Source organism: Nestor notabilis, unplaced genomic scaffold (genome assembly GCF_000696875.1).
Source record: "Nestor notabilis isolate BGI_N333 unplaced genomic scaffold, ASM69687v1 scaffold7843, whole genome shotgun sequence".
NCBI lineage: Eukaryota > Metazoa > Chordata > Aves > Psittaciformes > Psittacidae > Nestor > Nestor notabilis.
In genome coordinates this window covers 41,864-53,851 of record NW_009920529.1, presented here as the reverse complement: position 1 = coordinate 53,851, position 11,988 = coordinate 41,864, and the positions used below count along the sequence as shown (strand labels likewise).

The window sequence follows — 11,988 nt, the reverse complement described above, 5'->3', positions numbered from 1 at the left end:
ATTGATCATTAAAAGCCAAATAGTTCACATCATGTTTTCAAGGTACTACACTGTAGGAAACAGGAAAGGTTCTGAATTACAATTCACGGCCTCTTTCACAGCTAGTTTTAAAGACTTGCGAGATAAATGGACAAATGTATGATAAGAGCATATTTAATTAGCTTAGTTCCCTGAAACTATGTGCAGAAATGAAGTATAGTTTGCACCATATTCTTTTTTTGTGATTCCATTAAGTGTATATTGTCTGATACAGTAACTATAAAGAAGTGAGAATTGTCCATAAAACGTAATGGGCTGAATAAAGGGGAATGTGACAGGGAAAGGGATTGTGTTAAAATAGTCTGTCTGACCTTAATCACAAGTTTAGTCTTAATGCAAACTGTCTCCTTAAAGAAAAGCTTTTATTTCTGTGTGTTGCTTTAACATTTTCAGCTAAATATTTTCTTCAAATTAGTGCATCTGAAGTTTATTTCTGGGCATATTTTTACAGTCTTTCTGACTTCTCATCCAAAGCTTCTCCCAAATAAATGAAAGTTGAAAATACTGTGTTACAGCTTTCTACTTTAGAAGACAGAGCAGTTCACATTTCTCTGTCTACTGTTCGCATATGTTTCCTTTTGTCTGCACTACCAGCCTATCTTTCTTTGTCTTCAAAATCTGTATTAGATTAGTATAAACAGTGCTACCAAAGACTGGACATTGAGCACAAAGACAAGCCAGTCATCTTTAAACACATTTCCTGTTTTTGTTCACATATGGTTTTATTGCCATGGCTTATAAATTGTCACCTGTAATGGTGAAATAGGACTCCATAACCTGAACTTAAACTTCAGAGCCTAATCTTCATCTCCAGCTATCCCTTAAGAAATGGTGAGCAAGTGGCCATTTATCTCTGTTGTGGGTTTTTTTTTTCAAGTACTCTGATACAGACTTTATATTAACTCCAGAATTACAATTTGCCTTGAAGGGAAAGAGGAGAAACATGATACAAATTTGTAAATGAACTCTTGGTCCCAATACTGTAAGCTTGTTTCCAGATACCAATAGACTTTATCCTGCCAGCAGGTTTTAAATTCAAAGTTTTGGTAATATATAAAACATTTACCTTTCTCAAAGCCAGCTTTGTGACACTCCATTACTGTAATTTCCATTTCCAGCTTGGCAATACCAATAAATAAAAATGAGAAAATGCTTCGGTCACCCGTCTCTCCCCTCTCCGATGCATCAAAACACAAATACTCCAACGATGATTTAACTTCCTCCAGCAGACCTAATGGCAGCAGTCTATTACCTTCCATCTCCTCCAGCAAAAAACATAAGAGTGAAATCCAGTCGCAGCCACATCCTGGAGACTTCAATGTAAGTTTATTCTGTTGTTCTCAATATAAAGCCTAGCTGTATATTTTTCACTTTGTATTGCAGTCTGCGATAGTTTTGCAGAATGTTATGCAAAAAAAATGGAATAATGAATGTTGTATCATAAGTTCAGTTTTCCTGGTTTCAAGTTGAGCAAGGCACGGAAGAAAAGAAAGAGGGCAGGCTGCAAAGCAGGCAAATAACAAAGGCTACATAAACAAAAGGTGAAAGTTAATGATCCAAAACAAATGGCTTTAGGTCTCCAGAGTATTGCTTGGGCATGATGCAAGTCCTCTACATCCAAAAGTTTGGTGCACAAGGCCCCTACTGTTATAAGGCCTCTACTCAGCCACTCCTAAACGTGAGCGTGCCTGCAGACAAGTTACTACATCTTACAACCAGCTTTCTCAGACACTTCTGCTTACACTTGACACTGGTGAACAGCTTAGCAGCACCCTCACAACTCGGCTCTGTCAGAGCCCAAGTATTCAGATTATTATCAGAGAGTCTTGCATACACTAAATGTGTCCAGAGAGTTTTTTCAGATAAGATGATGTTACTACACTGCTTGGTAGCCACTGCCTTCAGAGAAGAGAGGGAAAGGGGTAGATGCTGCCCCCATTTATACATAGGTTCTGTAATTAGGATGCTGGAGCAAAGAGCCTGTTAGCTCTTCTGATTGAGAGAATTCACATCTCGCTCTCATCTCTCAAAATCATACCCTCCCCTCCAGCCTATGAGACACTGCCAGTAGAATTTTAAGGGCAGAATATTGTCACGTTCTCCCTTGAAGCTATTCTGCTTTGTGTGAAATACCTAGAAGGAGCAATTTGGGTACCATCGTGTTGATGTCCACTGCTGGAGCATCTAGTCAAGCCATTAAGGCTTTCTGCTGCTGCTAGAAAAGCCCATGATCCTGTCCTTGCTACAAAAGCCATTTATATATTTTATCCTGTATCTATTTGTTGTATTTGTTATTTGGTACATAAGAGGCTTCAAAAGCCTAAGTATTGGTGCCTAAGCAACTTACAGGAAAACAAACTACCTGAGTTGCAGGAGTGGTCTCTTCCAGCCACTTTTGCTGTGGGGATAACTGGCCCCACAGTATATTTTAAGTATATATACTTAAATATATTTATTTTTTGAGGGTGGAGGAGGAAGTAGCAATTGTAATCTTAAGTTTGGACACTTTCTAAAAAACAAGTTATCATAAAATACGTGTTTCAAGAATATCTCATAGATGCTTTTGGTAAATGGAATTAAAATTAATTACATTAAAATACTCCAATAAAAAGCATTTTAACATATTGTAGTCGTTAGTATATTTTTTATGGATTAAATGTACGTTTTTAAACATTTAGCTTCTAAAACATAAGTTTAGAGGTTTATAATGCATTCAGAATTATAATGATGTGAGTCTTCACTGAGTATCTTGAAACACTTCAAATTCCTTCACAGGCAAATGTGCTGGAAATCAAAAGTAAAGGGTGATTGCTTTATGATCCACACCCTTTACAAATGCATTTCACTGAGATTTTCTGCATACCCTAGCAATGCACCATTTGATCAACATTTTAACAACCTTTGCAATAAAATTCTTACGTATCTGGCTATTCATCTGAAAACTTTAACCTGCTGAATTTGGATGTGACATATAGAAGATGAGAGCTCATGAACTATAAATGTTAAAGTTAGCTTTGTTTGAGCCCGTCTTCCCCTCTGACACCTAGCTGGCATGCCCAAGTTGTCTTTGGAATTTCTGTCAGAGGCCACAAGCCAGGGAGTGGCCTTTTTGTACATTTCCCTATTGCATTTCTGACTGTCACATGGTGTTTTCTGAGTGTTTATCAACCAAAAACAACCTGGGGCCCTCTGGTCTGCACTGTACCAGTGTCTAGTAACCCACACAGCAGGTCATTTGGTAGGACAAAGGGTTCATGAGGCCATGTGCAAAACAGGGCTGCAGCTGAGGAAATGTGTGAGACTCTACCAAAAGACCTGATCTGCTTGGCACAGGGCAGTGGTCTTTCAAGCTGATCAGGGACCCAAAGCAGAAAGAAACTGGGACCATGGGCTACAAATTCATACAGCATTGGCATATCAGCAGTGCAACATGAAACAAGTCAAACAAGTGAGCCTTGGTCTCCCAGGGAAAGGTACAATGCCAGTTTGGAAGCTGAAGACTAGACATATAACTTGATCTTCTAAATGGTCACAACAGAGCTATTCTTTAATAATTTCACTTACTGTGTTTCAGAGTGTTTTGATAGTTACAAATAGTTCTGCTCTATTTCTTCTGTATATCACATTGAAACTCAAGCCCTTTGCAAAGTGCTCTGAGCAATATCTGTGAATTTGTGGCTATCAGTGACAAGACTGATGTTGTACATACTCCCTGCTGAAATAGTAGGAAAACTAACTGCCAATTTAAAACACAATGCAAAGATGCTCTGTGGCTTATTAGTTGCTTTTTTGAAGTTAGTAGCCAGTTTCTCAATGTCTTCTCTGCTGTTTGTTGTCTAGAAAGCAATTCACAACAATTCAGAAAATGCTCTTCTCTGCAATAAGCCACAGTCTCAAACAGAGTCTTGGTCACCTCTGTCCAGCACGCCCAGGGACTGCAGAAGGACAAAGCTTACCTTTGATGATATGTAAGTACAGATGACTTTTAAAAAAGAAAACAATGTCATTTGTTGCGTCTAAAGAGAGAAAAATACATTTTGCCCAACAGGAACTGAGACATGGCCAGAAGTGTTATAGTAATAGTGTACTCTGAGAAATGAATGAGACATACTATGTAAACTCATTTTTCATCATAAATTAGGCTTCTAATCGTCAGGGAGCAGTGAGGACTGGCTGCTCCCTAAAGAACAGGGACCCAGGAGCCAAGGAGCAGAACATGGCTGTCAGGGCAGACTGCCAGCCAGGGTTCCAGTCCCACAACCCAAGCAAGGTGAGCAGGGCAGGCCCAAGAGTGGAATCAACTTCAGCCAAGCACCTAGATCCTAAGGCAAGTCCACAGTGAGGCAGATGCAAGGTCAGGTCAGGATGAGGTCCCATGAGGGTCAGGCACAGCCCAGTGACTGCCAGGCATGCATAGTGACAAGGCAGGTTTGAGGTCTAGCCAGGAAGACAGTGCTCAGGTCAGGGTACAGATCAGTGGGGACCATGGGCAGGCACAAGTATGATTGTGAAAGGGCCGAAGACAGGCCCATTTACAATGAGTTGGACAGGGAGTGAAGGCACAGACCTGAGCTTAAATGGATTTCTTTAGCCCATGGGCAGAGGGGGGATGCCCCACATGAGGCAGGTCAGAGACATTAAGGCTTTATTAGTACCCTCAGGGCTCTGGCATTAACTATGCACACATCAGACTGTTAATATATGCAGAACCGTATTGAGGTGGGCTGAGAGGGGCACCCTTCTTGTGCACCATTTGGAGCAGGGGGAGAGGACATATGGGAGCCTTGCATCCCTGAACCTTGACAGCTGCTGCTGTCGTTGCTACTGCTGCTCAGAGAAAGGTAGCACAAAGGCAGGGAGAGTAGGAAACATCAGTGGTTAGCATGAGTACCTGAAGGGATACCTGGCCCTCCCGACCTCCACTACATCCTTCAAACATCCCCTGCTCTTCTCCTCTGAAAATAATTTAAGCTTGTAATTCTTTCATTTTTCTTTTTGGGAAATTAAAATTGCTGGTTTGTTTCCCAAGGTCATTTAGGATGTGGTATTATTTAGATAAGGTATAAAGGTGAAACTGAAAGTTGAAATCCTAGATTCTTTTTGACTGGTAATGTTCTGGCCTGAAAATACTGATTTTTTTCTGCCTAGTGTAGAAGAGGTTCTTTTCAAGCTATGCCTCAGACTTCCTGGAGCTCCATAAGCTGTGTGACCTTGACATGCCTTTCGACCCACAACATGTCTACCTCTTTTATACCAAAGGGAAACCCGAGATAACAGCTTTGTTTCCTCAGCAACTGCTTTCTACCAGATACCATAATAATAATAATTTTCTGGGATATCGTAATAATAATAATAATAATAATACCACCACCTACCTGGTCCCAGGGACAACCTGAGGGACAGCAGCCTCTCATATAGAGAATCCAAGTTTCCTAGTATAAGGTATAAAATAATTCCCATAGACTTCAAAAGGATGTAACTGTTTTGTATGTCAAAAAAAGGTTGGTGAGATTAATTTCTCTGTGTATTCATGGCAGTGAAAAGGAGATGCAAGTTGAATAAATGTTATCAGTTTTTCTGTCCCTTTTTGAGAAAACTCTCTCCCATGTATATATTCTTATTTTCCCTCCTTCTCCACCTCCCTCCATGTTTTAAACTCTTCTGGTACATGTATTCAGCAATATCCATTGAGGAAATTTGAAACCGTTTAGAAGTACTACCTAACTCTTCATATCTCCTAAAATACTTTATCATCTGTGATTTACTTTCAACTGTTCTATTTTTCTGCAGTTTAAACATATACATACAAACCAGAAAGGTATCAGTGTGCCTGATAAAAGTAAAAATTGTACGACATGCTCATCTGTTTGGATTAGAAAAAAATCGGTCAGAAACAGCTACAACAGAACTACTGTATCTTCCTCTGATTTTCCTTTAAGATGCCAACAAAAATGGGGGGACTGGTTTGTTTCGTTTTTTCCCGTGGAATACTGTCATAGGAAAACTGCTTTTTTCACTGTCTCTATTGCCTTAGAGTCTTCTATCACTTGCTTCCTCCATTAGTGATACATGTGATTTCTCTGGCAGACATGTTCAAGAAAACTGTTTCACCTTTTCAGAGAGAGATACAATTAAATCGTTCATGTATGGTGCCTTCCATGTAGAATGTCCCCAAGGAACCTGTGGCCCATTAAAAAAAGCAATCTAAAAAGCCAAATAAGATAAAACACAGAATCAAATGTGTCTTAATTTGCCCGTAAAAAAATAGAAATAGTTAAATGCCTATTGTGCTAACTAGAGGAGAGAGATTTTCATGTACTACAATTCTTATCCACAACCTGTATCTGTGAAACACCACCAGAATACCAGCTATTGTAGACCTTGATTCTGAAATTACTGTGCAGAGAAGTCACTGAAATGTAGCAGATTAGACTGGCTGCAAATGTTAAATGTCAACCAATTTGACTCGCATGTTAGAAGGATCGAATTAAACATGGCAGCCAATGTCTTTCAAATTCCTGTAGTACCACAGCAGAGGATTTGAAGAAATGCAATACAGTAGGTCTAAAATGATGTAGTAATCCTAATGGCAGCTTGTCCAAAATGATGCCTATGAAGTGTTTCATCTCATAATCCATGAAGTTCTGAATTACTGTAATCCAGATACGGCTTTAGACTCTTCATTTTAATCAGACTCTAAAGTTTTTAAGACACTAAATCCCTTATATTTGGTTTAAAACAATAACTATTTTTTTGACCAATCAGTGTCTCCTTGCTTTATTCTCAATTTATTTTCTCCAGATCATTGACAACAGCTGTCACTAGCAATAAACTGGAACACAAGTAGGTCAATAAAAGTGTATCTTGATTTGCAGAGTGCTGTATACAGGTACATCGCAATATAGACGTAAATATAGATTTAAAAGGCAGGCAAAATTCTACTTCCCCTTGTTTGCCATTGTTTACTGCCTGCTCTAAATGTACTTCCAGGTACCCAGCATGGCACATGTGTAAGTGACATCAATGCTGTTTCCAGTGTTAATTCTTAACAAGAATTCCTGGATTTTAGGCCATTTCTGACTCTATGAGGAGAACATTTTCAAGGCTACATAATAATGCTTCAAGCCAAATTCAGTCTTGCTGTAATTTCACTGAATGATAGAATTTCCAATAACTGCATTTAGGAACAAAGTCTGTTGTCCTTGAAGTGATAAGCACAGACGTGCTGTGGGTGCCCAAGGGCACAGTCCCACACCCTGCTCAAAATGCTGCATGTGTGGATATCGAGAGGAGCAGAGTGTACCCAGCTTCCCAGCTTTCCTTATGGCTAAATCGGAACATGTTCCTCAGATTATTTTCTCACTTGCATTGTGCTTCAAACTTGGGGTGTGGTTTTTCTTTCTCAGCTTTTTTTTTTTTTTAAATTCATATTTTGTTGAATGTTTGTTCACCTTTATGGATTTAGGGGCTACGCACACCCACCAGCTTTACATTGTCCACAGGAAATGTCCTGATGCGAGGTAGAATTCCTTGTTTGTTTGTCAACCAGTAAACCAGATACCCAGAAAACAGTCAACCTGCAAAAGTGTTATGTATACAGCTCTTAGAGATAACTTCTTAGCATATCTCTTTTATTTGGCTTGAGCCCAGAGTCTCTCATTTTCAGTCTTCCCTTCCTCATTCTTCTGCCTCAGAGTGGAAAGGAAAAAGTGCTCTTGGATTGTGCCTCCCATGCAACATCTGGAAGTCATCTCACTTTGCATTGTTCAAAATGCTTCAAGGATTCCTAGTCTTCTGAAATATTTAGAGAGACTTCTCTAGTGCTGAGCACATCCTCAGGAGCACTCGGCTCCTCTTTCTTCTCATCAGCAATCTAAAGATCACTAATGAGATAGACCAACATCTACTACGCTAAGTTTCTCACAAATTCATGTGCTTACTTTGGAATGCTCCCAGATTATCAGCATTGGGGGATTTCAAGACTTCATTTGACCATCACGTTCTTCCTCTCCTTCCCTTCCTTGCCTTCCCTTCCTTTCTCATGTGTACATTGCCCATGAGAAAATAACATTCGGCTATGAGCAGACACTGCCTCCCATAATTCGATAATTAAACTTCCTGTTCTCTGCAAGACCACCTACCCCCTTTCTTTTTAGGGACGTTTTATGAGAGCTTGGTCTGGTGGGAAATAGATGCTTAATCAGGTATAGCAGGAGATTCTCACAGTGCAAAGGATTTACAGCCACTAGTCCCTGTGGTCAAAGGAAAGCCAGAGCTGTGGTCCTCATTTAAACTTGCAAGCTACATCCATGCCTCTTCTCTGTTCCTATGGGTAAGTGGTCCAGCACTTACGTTATATGATGTAACTGTCTTCACTCCCCACAACAAGGAACACTGACTGCCCGCTGAGAATAGTCCCTGGCATGTGCTGTGTGCCCAGGCATTATCTGGGACCAAGCTCAAAACTGTGCCAGGGAGATTTGCAATTAAACAGCATGGATGATCAAACTATAGAGCTGGTAGCCTTGCCCTGCTTATTTCACTTGCACAGACAGCCAAGTAATGGTTTTATTGACAGACTCAGATCTGAAATAGCCTCTGATAATTTTGCCACTCAGGAAAGAGGATTTGTTTGCATCAATTGATTTTGGTGTGCCTTTTCCTTACTCTACAGCTTGACTAGAAAATATCTTTAGTCCACAATGAATCATAACAGTGAGCAGGACAAGGGTCTTATAATCAGTCTTGGCAAACTCTCCTCCAGGGCCCAACAGCAGAGGTGAATCTCTCAGATCAGAGACAACAGGCTCCCCCAGTCTTTCCTCACCTCTGCAGCTGGTGAGCAATGAGCAGATGCCTACAGCAGGTAATGAGTATCCTCCAAACACTACAGCTCTTTGACAAGTCTAGGTCTCATCCTGAATATGAGGAAGTCTCATCTAAACCCGCATGGTGTTTACCATTCTACCATACCTCTGGTTCTTGACAGAGCTTATTTTCCTCAGTTTTGGTGTCAAACATTTGTTTCTCCTCAAAGAGCTAAAAGTCCATTCCAGTGTAACTCGGGGTTTGTCTTCTTGTGCTGTGTCACAGAGCAAGGTGGGTTTTCATCACCCTCGATGCCAGGATTCACACGTATGGGGCGTAAGAGATATTCTAATGACTCTTGTTTGCAGCTTAATTCCTAAATCAGCTTTGCTGTCCTTGTGGCAGTGGAAAATACCTTTACATATATTTGAAGAATGTGCTTCAAGTCCATTTTCTACAATAAAATTATCCAGAAGTGTCCCTTTTGGACTAGAAGGCTCACTGTAATAGCCTTAGGGGGCAAAGGCTGTGATCCTCCAAGGAAACCTGGAAGCTTTGCTGATCATTCCTTCAACATATAAAGAATATTTTCATCTTCAGTTATAATGAATCATGCTAGCAAATGTGGGGCCATGATAACTTAATGCACATGAGGACTATGAATTCCCAAAATCCCTGTCAGATGCTTTTCTGGTCTTCTAGTGCCTGACTGTGATTTCTTTCAGATCCTATGATTACTGAAGTTTCTTAGACAGGCATTGAAGGGCAGGAGCCCTGGATAGAGTCTTTGTTTCAGGATCACCAGTTCCTTTCAGTGGAGATACCCCATTCATTGACTGAGGTTTCACAGGTACTGCCACTCACCAGTTTCACCCACACCTCGGCTTCTCACTCATCAGAGCTGGGAATATTGGAGCTGGCTGCCATATAATTCCCTCTCCCAGAAAGATGTTTCTGCCATTGGTTTTCAGCTGCCTCTTGAGAATTCAAGGCGTGGTTCCATGGTATTTTAAAACAATATAGATCTGGGCTGCTGTGGTCCTGTCGTGTCTCCCTAGGTCTGACTGTAAAGGCTTTCACCCCACCTTCAACTGAAATTAGTTGATTTCAGAATATCTATTTAGCATGCATGGAAAGAGACACAACTAGTTTATCTATGAGGATGTAATGTTTTCTCCCTCAGCTTTTAATACAGGAGCTCAAGTACCTATTGTTAACACTTCTTTCATTCCTCTCTCTTTGCTTGTACACTTTGCCCTTGCATGTTTTATCCTAGATATTGATTTCACATGGGTATCTTTTAAGTCATGAATCTAGGTCATGCCCAGGAATTTGTAGTGCACTTTGACTCTTTCTCATGGTCTCTTGTATTTTCACTGCATTGGCATGGTTAGTCTGCAGGATTTTGCATGTTTGCCAAAATAGGAATCCCCACTTATTTTATCCTCCATTTCATTTGAATTAGGTGGCAGGCTTTAATTTTGCAGCTATTTTTTGCAACAGTAGCTCCCTCTCTAGGTACCTGTACTATTCATCTAATCTAAGCTATTGACCTTGTTATACTAAGCCCCGCAAGATAGTAGTTGTTATTGTGTGATTGAGTAAATTTTTCTTAAGTTTGGCCAGACTCCAATCAGATCCTTTGTTCCTGTCTTTCTGAAATACCTGTAGCACTATCATTTAAATGAGTCACAAATATTCTCTCTGCCCTCTCCACTTGTATGCTCCTCTGCTGAACTTCCCAGACCTGCTTGGGTCTGCCATAGTGAGCATCAGAGTCCCATAACCGGGTAGAGCTAGAGTCCCATAACTTTGACCAGGAGGCCATGATATATCAGGGGAGAACATTATTTTGTATAGCAAAACCTGCTCAGCTCTACCCTTTACCCCCAAGATGACCACCCTTATCTGTAACCCGGCATGTCAGGCCTGCTCCTGGTACTTGTCCTAGTATGAAAGAGCAAATGGACAGGGCTCTTTACACCCACCTTTCACTGTACATGGTTTTCTTGCTCTTACAGGATTTTCTTACAGGGCCTACTGGCACAGCTTCAAAACTGGATATGGGCTAACCCTGGCTATGACAGTTTCTTCTGATTTCCCCTTAGCTCTGATCAAATTTTGAAGTCACTCATTTTGCTGTTCTGTTCCTTTCCAGCCCACCCACTTTTTTAGGGTCTGGATTACTAAAGTTGTGAAGCTGGTCCTATATTTAGAATTATGATTTAAGCTGCTTTTATTACACACAATTGTTGTACACTGAGGAAGTACTAGTTTGGTTTTTTATAACACTTCAGCATCATTATCTCTGAAGGGTATTAAAATATGCACTTGGCTACATTTATGATGTTTAATTGAACTTTTATTAGTTTTTTTTAATGTATCCCCATAAAGCACCATACCACAGTAAGAAATAATGTATAAGTGGTAGATTATGTAAATGAAGCAGAAAATGCTGTAGTTTAGTATTTAGTTCATATAAAATATAAAAATTAGATGAAAAATGTGTTTTCAAATGCAGTTATAATTAAAATTGTATATTGGAATCTAAGCTACACCATACTCTGTAAATACCAGCGGTTGCTCCGAGTTTCAAGGAGATTATGTTGCAGTAGATGCTGATAAATTACTGTACGAAGTAAAGCTTTTATTGATTCACTTTGATTCTCTTCCCCTTTTTTTACTGCATGAGTTTACATTTTTGCAATTATCTGCTAAACTGGAGTAAATTAAATTCAGGGAAGGCAACAAAAGACAAAGGTGGCAGAGATGTGCTGTAATGGCATAGAGCTAAATAGGGTGAGAGAAACACACGCAAGCATTTCACCTGGGTAATGGCAACACCACTCTTAGGAGCTCAACAGCCCGGAAATTCTGAAAGGCTGCTTCTGGAAGGGGAGTAATTACGATGCCCACAGCTATCTCACCTCATGCTGGGATCCTGCACAACATAACAAGCAATGGCAATGCTGTCTTTCCTGCTAGTTTTCTACAAGCTCCCAGAGAAAGCGGTGGCAAGGCAAGTGAGAGAAATTCTGGACAGTAACGGATTGTTTGATAAATTTCATCCTGGATTCAGGCACAGCCATGCTACTGAGACTGCCCTTGTCAAAGTCATAAACAGTTTGAATGCCGCTGCTG

At 40.3% G+C, this 11,988-nt stretch overlaps 1 protein-coding gene across 1 annotated transcript in view; it reads left to right on the top strand.

Moving 5' to 3' along the window:
- The window catches only part of AFF3 (AF4/FMR2 family, member 3), a gene marked incomplete at its 5' end in the record, with an annotated part of 35,254 nt that overhangs the window by 4,736 nt on the left and 18,530 nt on the right, over positions 1–11,988 (top strand). Inside the window, 2 exons of the mRNA XM_010010708.1 lie at positions 1,158–1,359; positions 3,880–4,007. Of these exons, the coding sequence (XP_010009010.1) occupies positions 1,158–1,359; positions 3,880–4,007 (330 nt within the window). The remainder of the gene's footprint in view (positions 1–1,157; positions 1,360–3,879; positions 4,008–11,988) is intronic.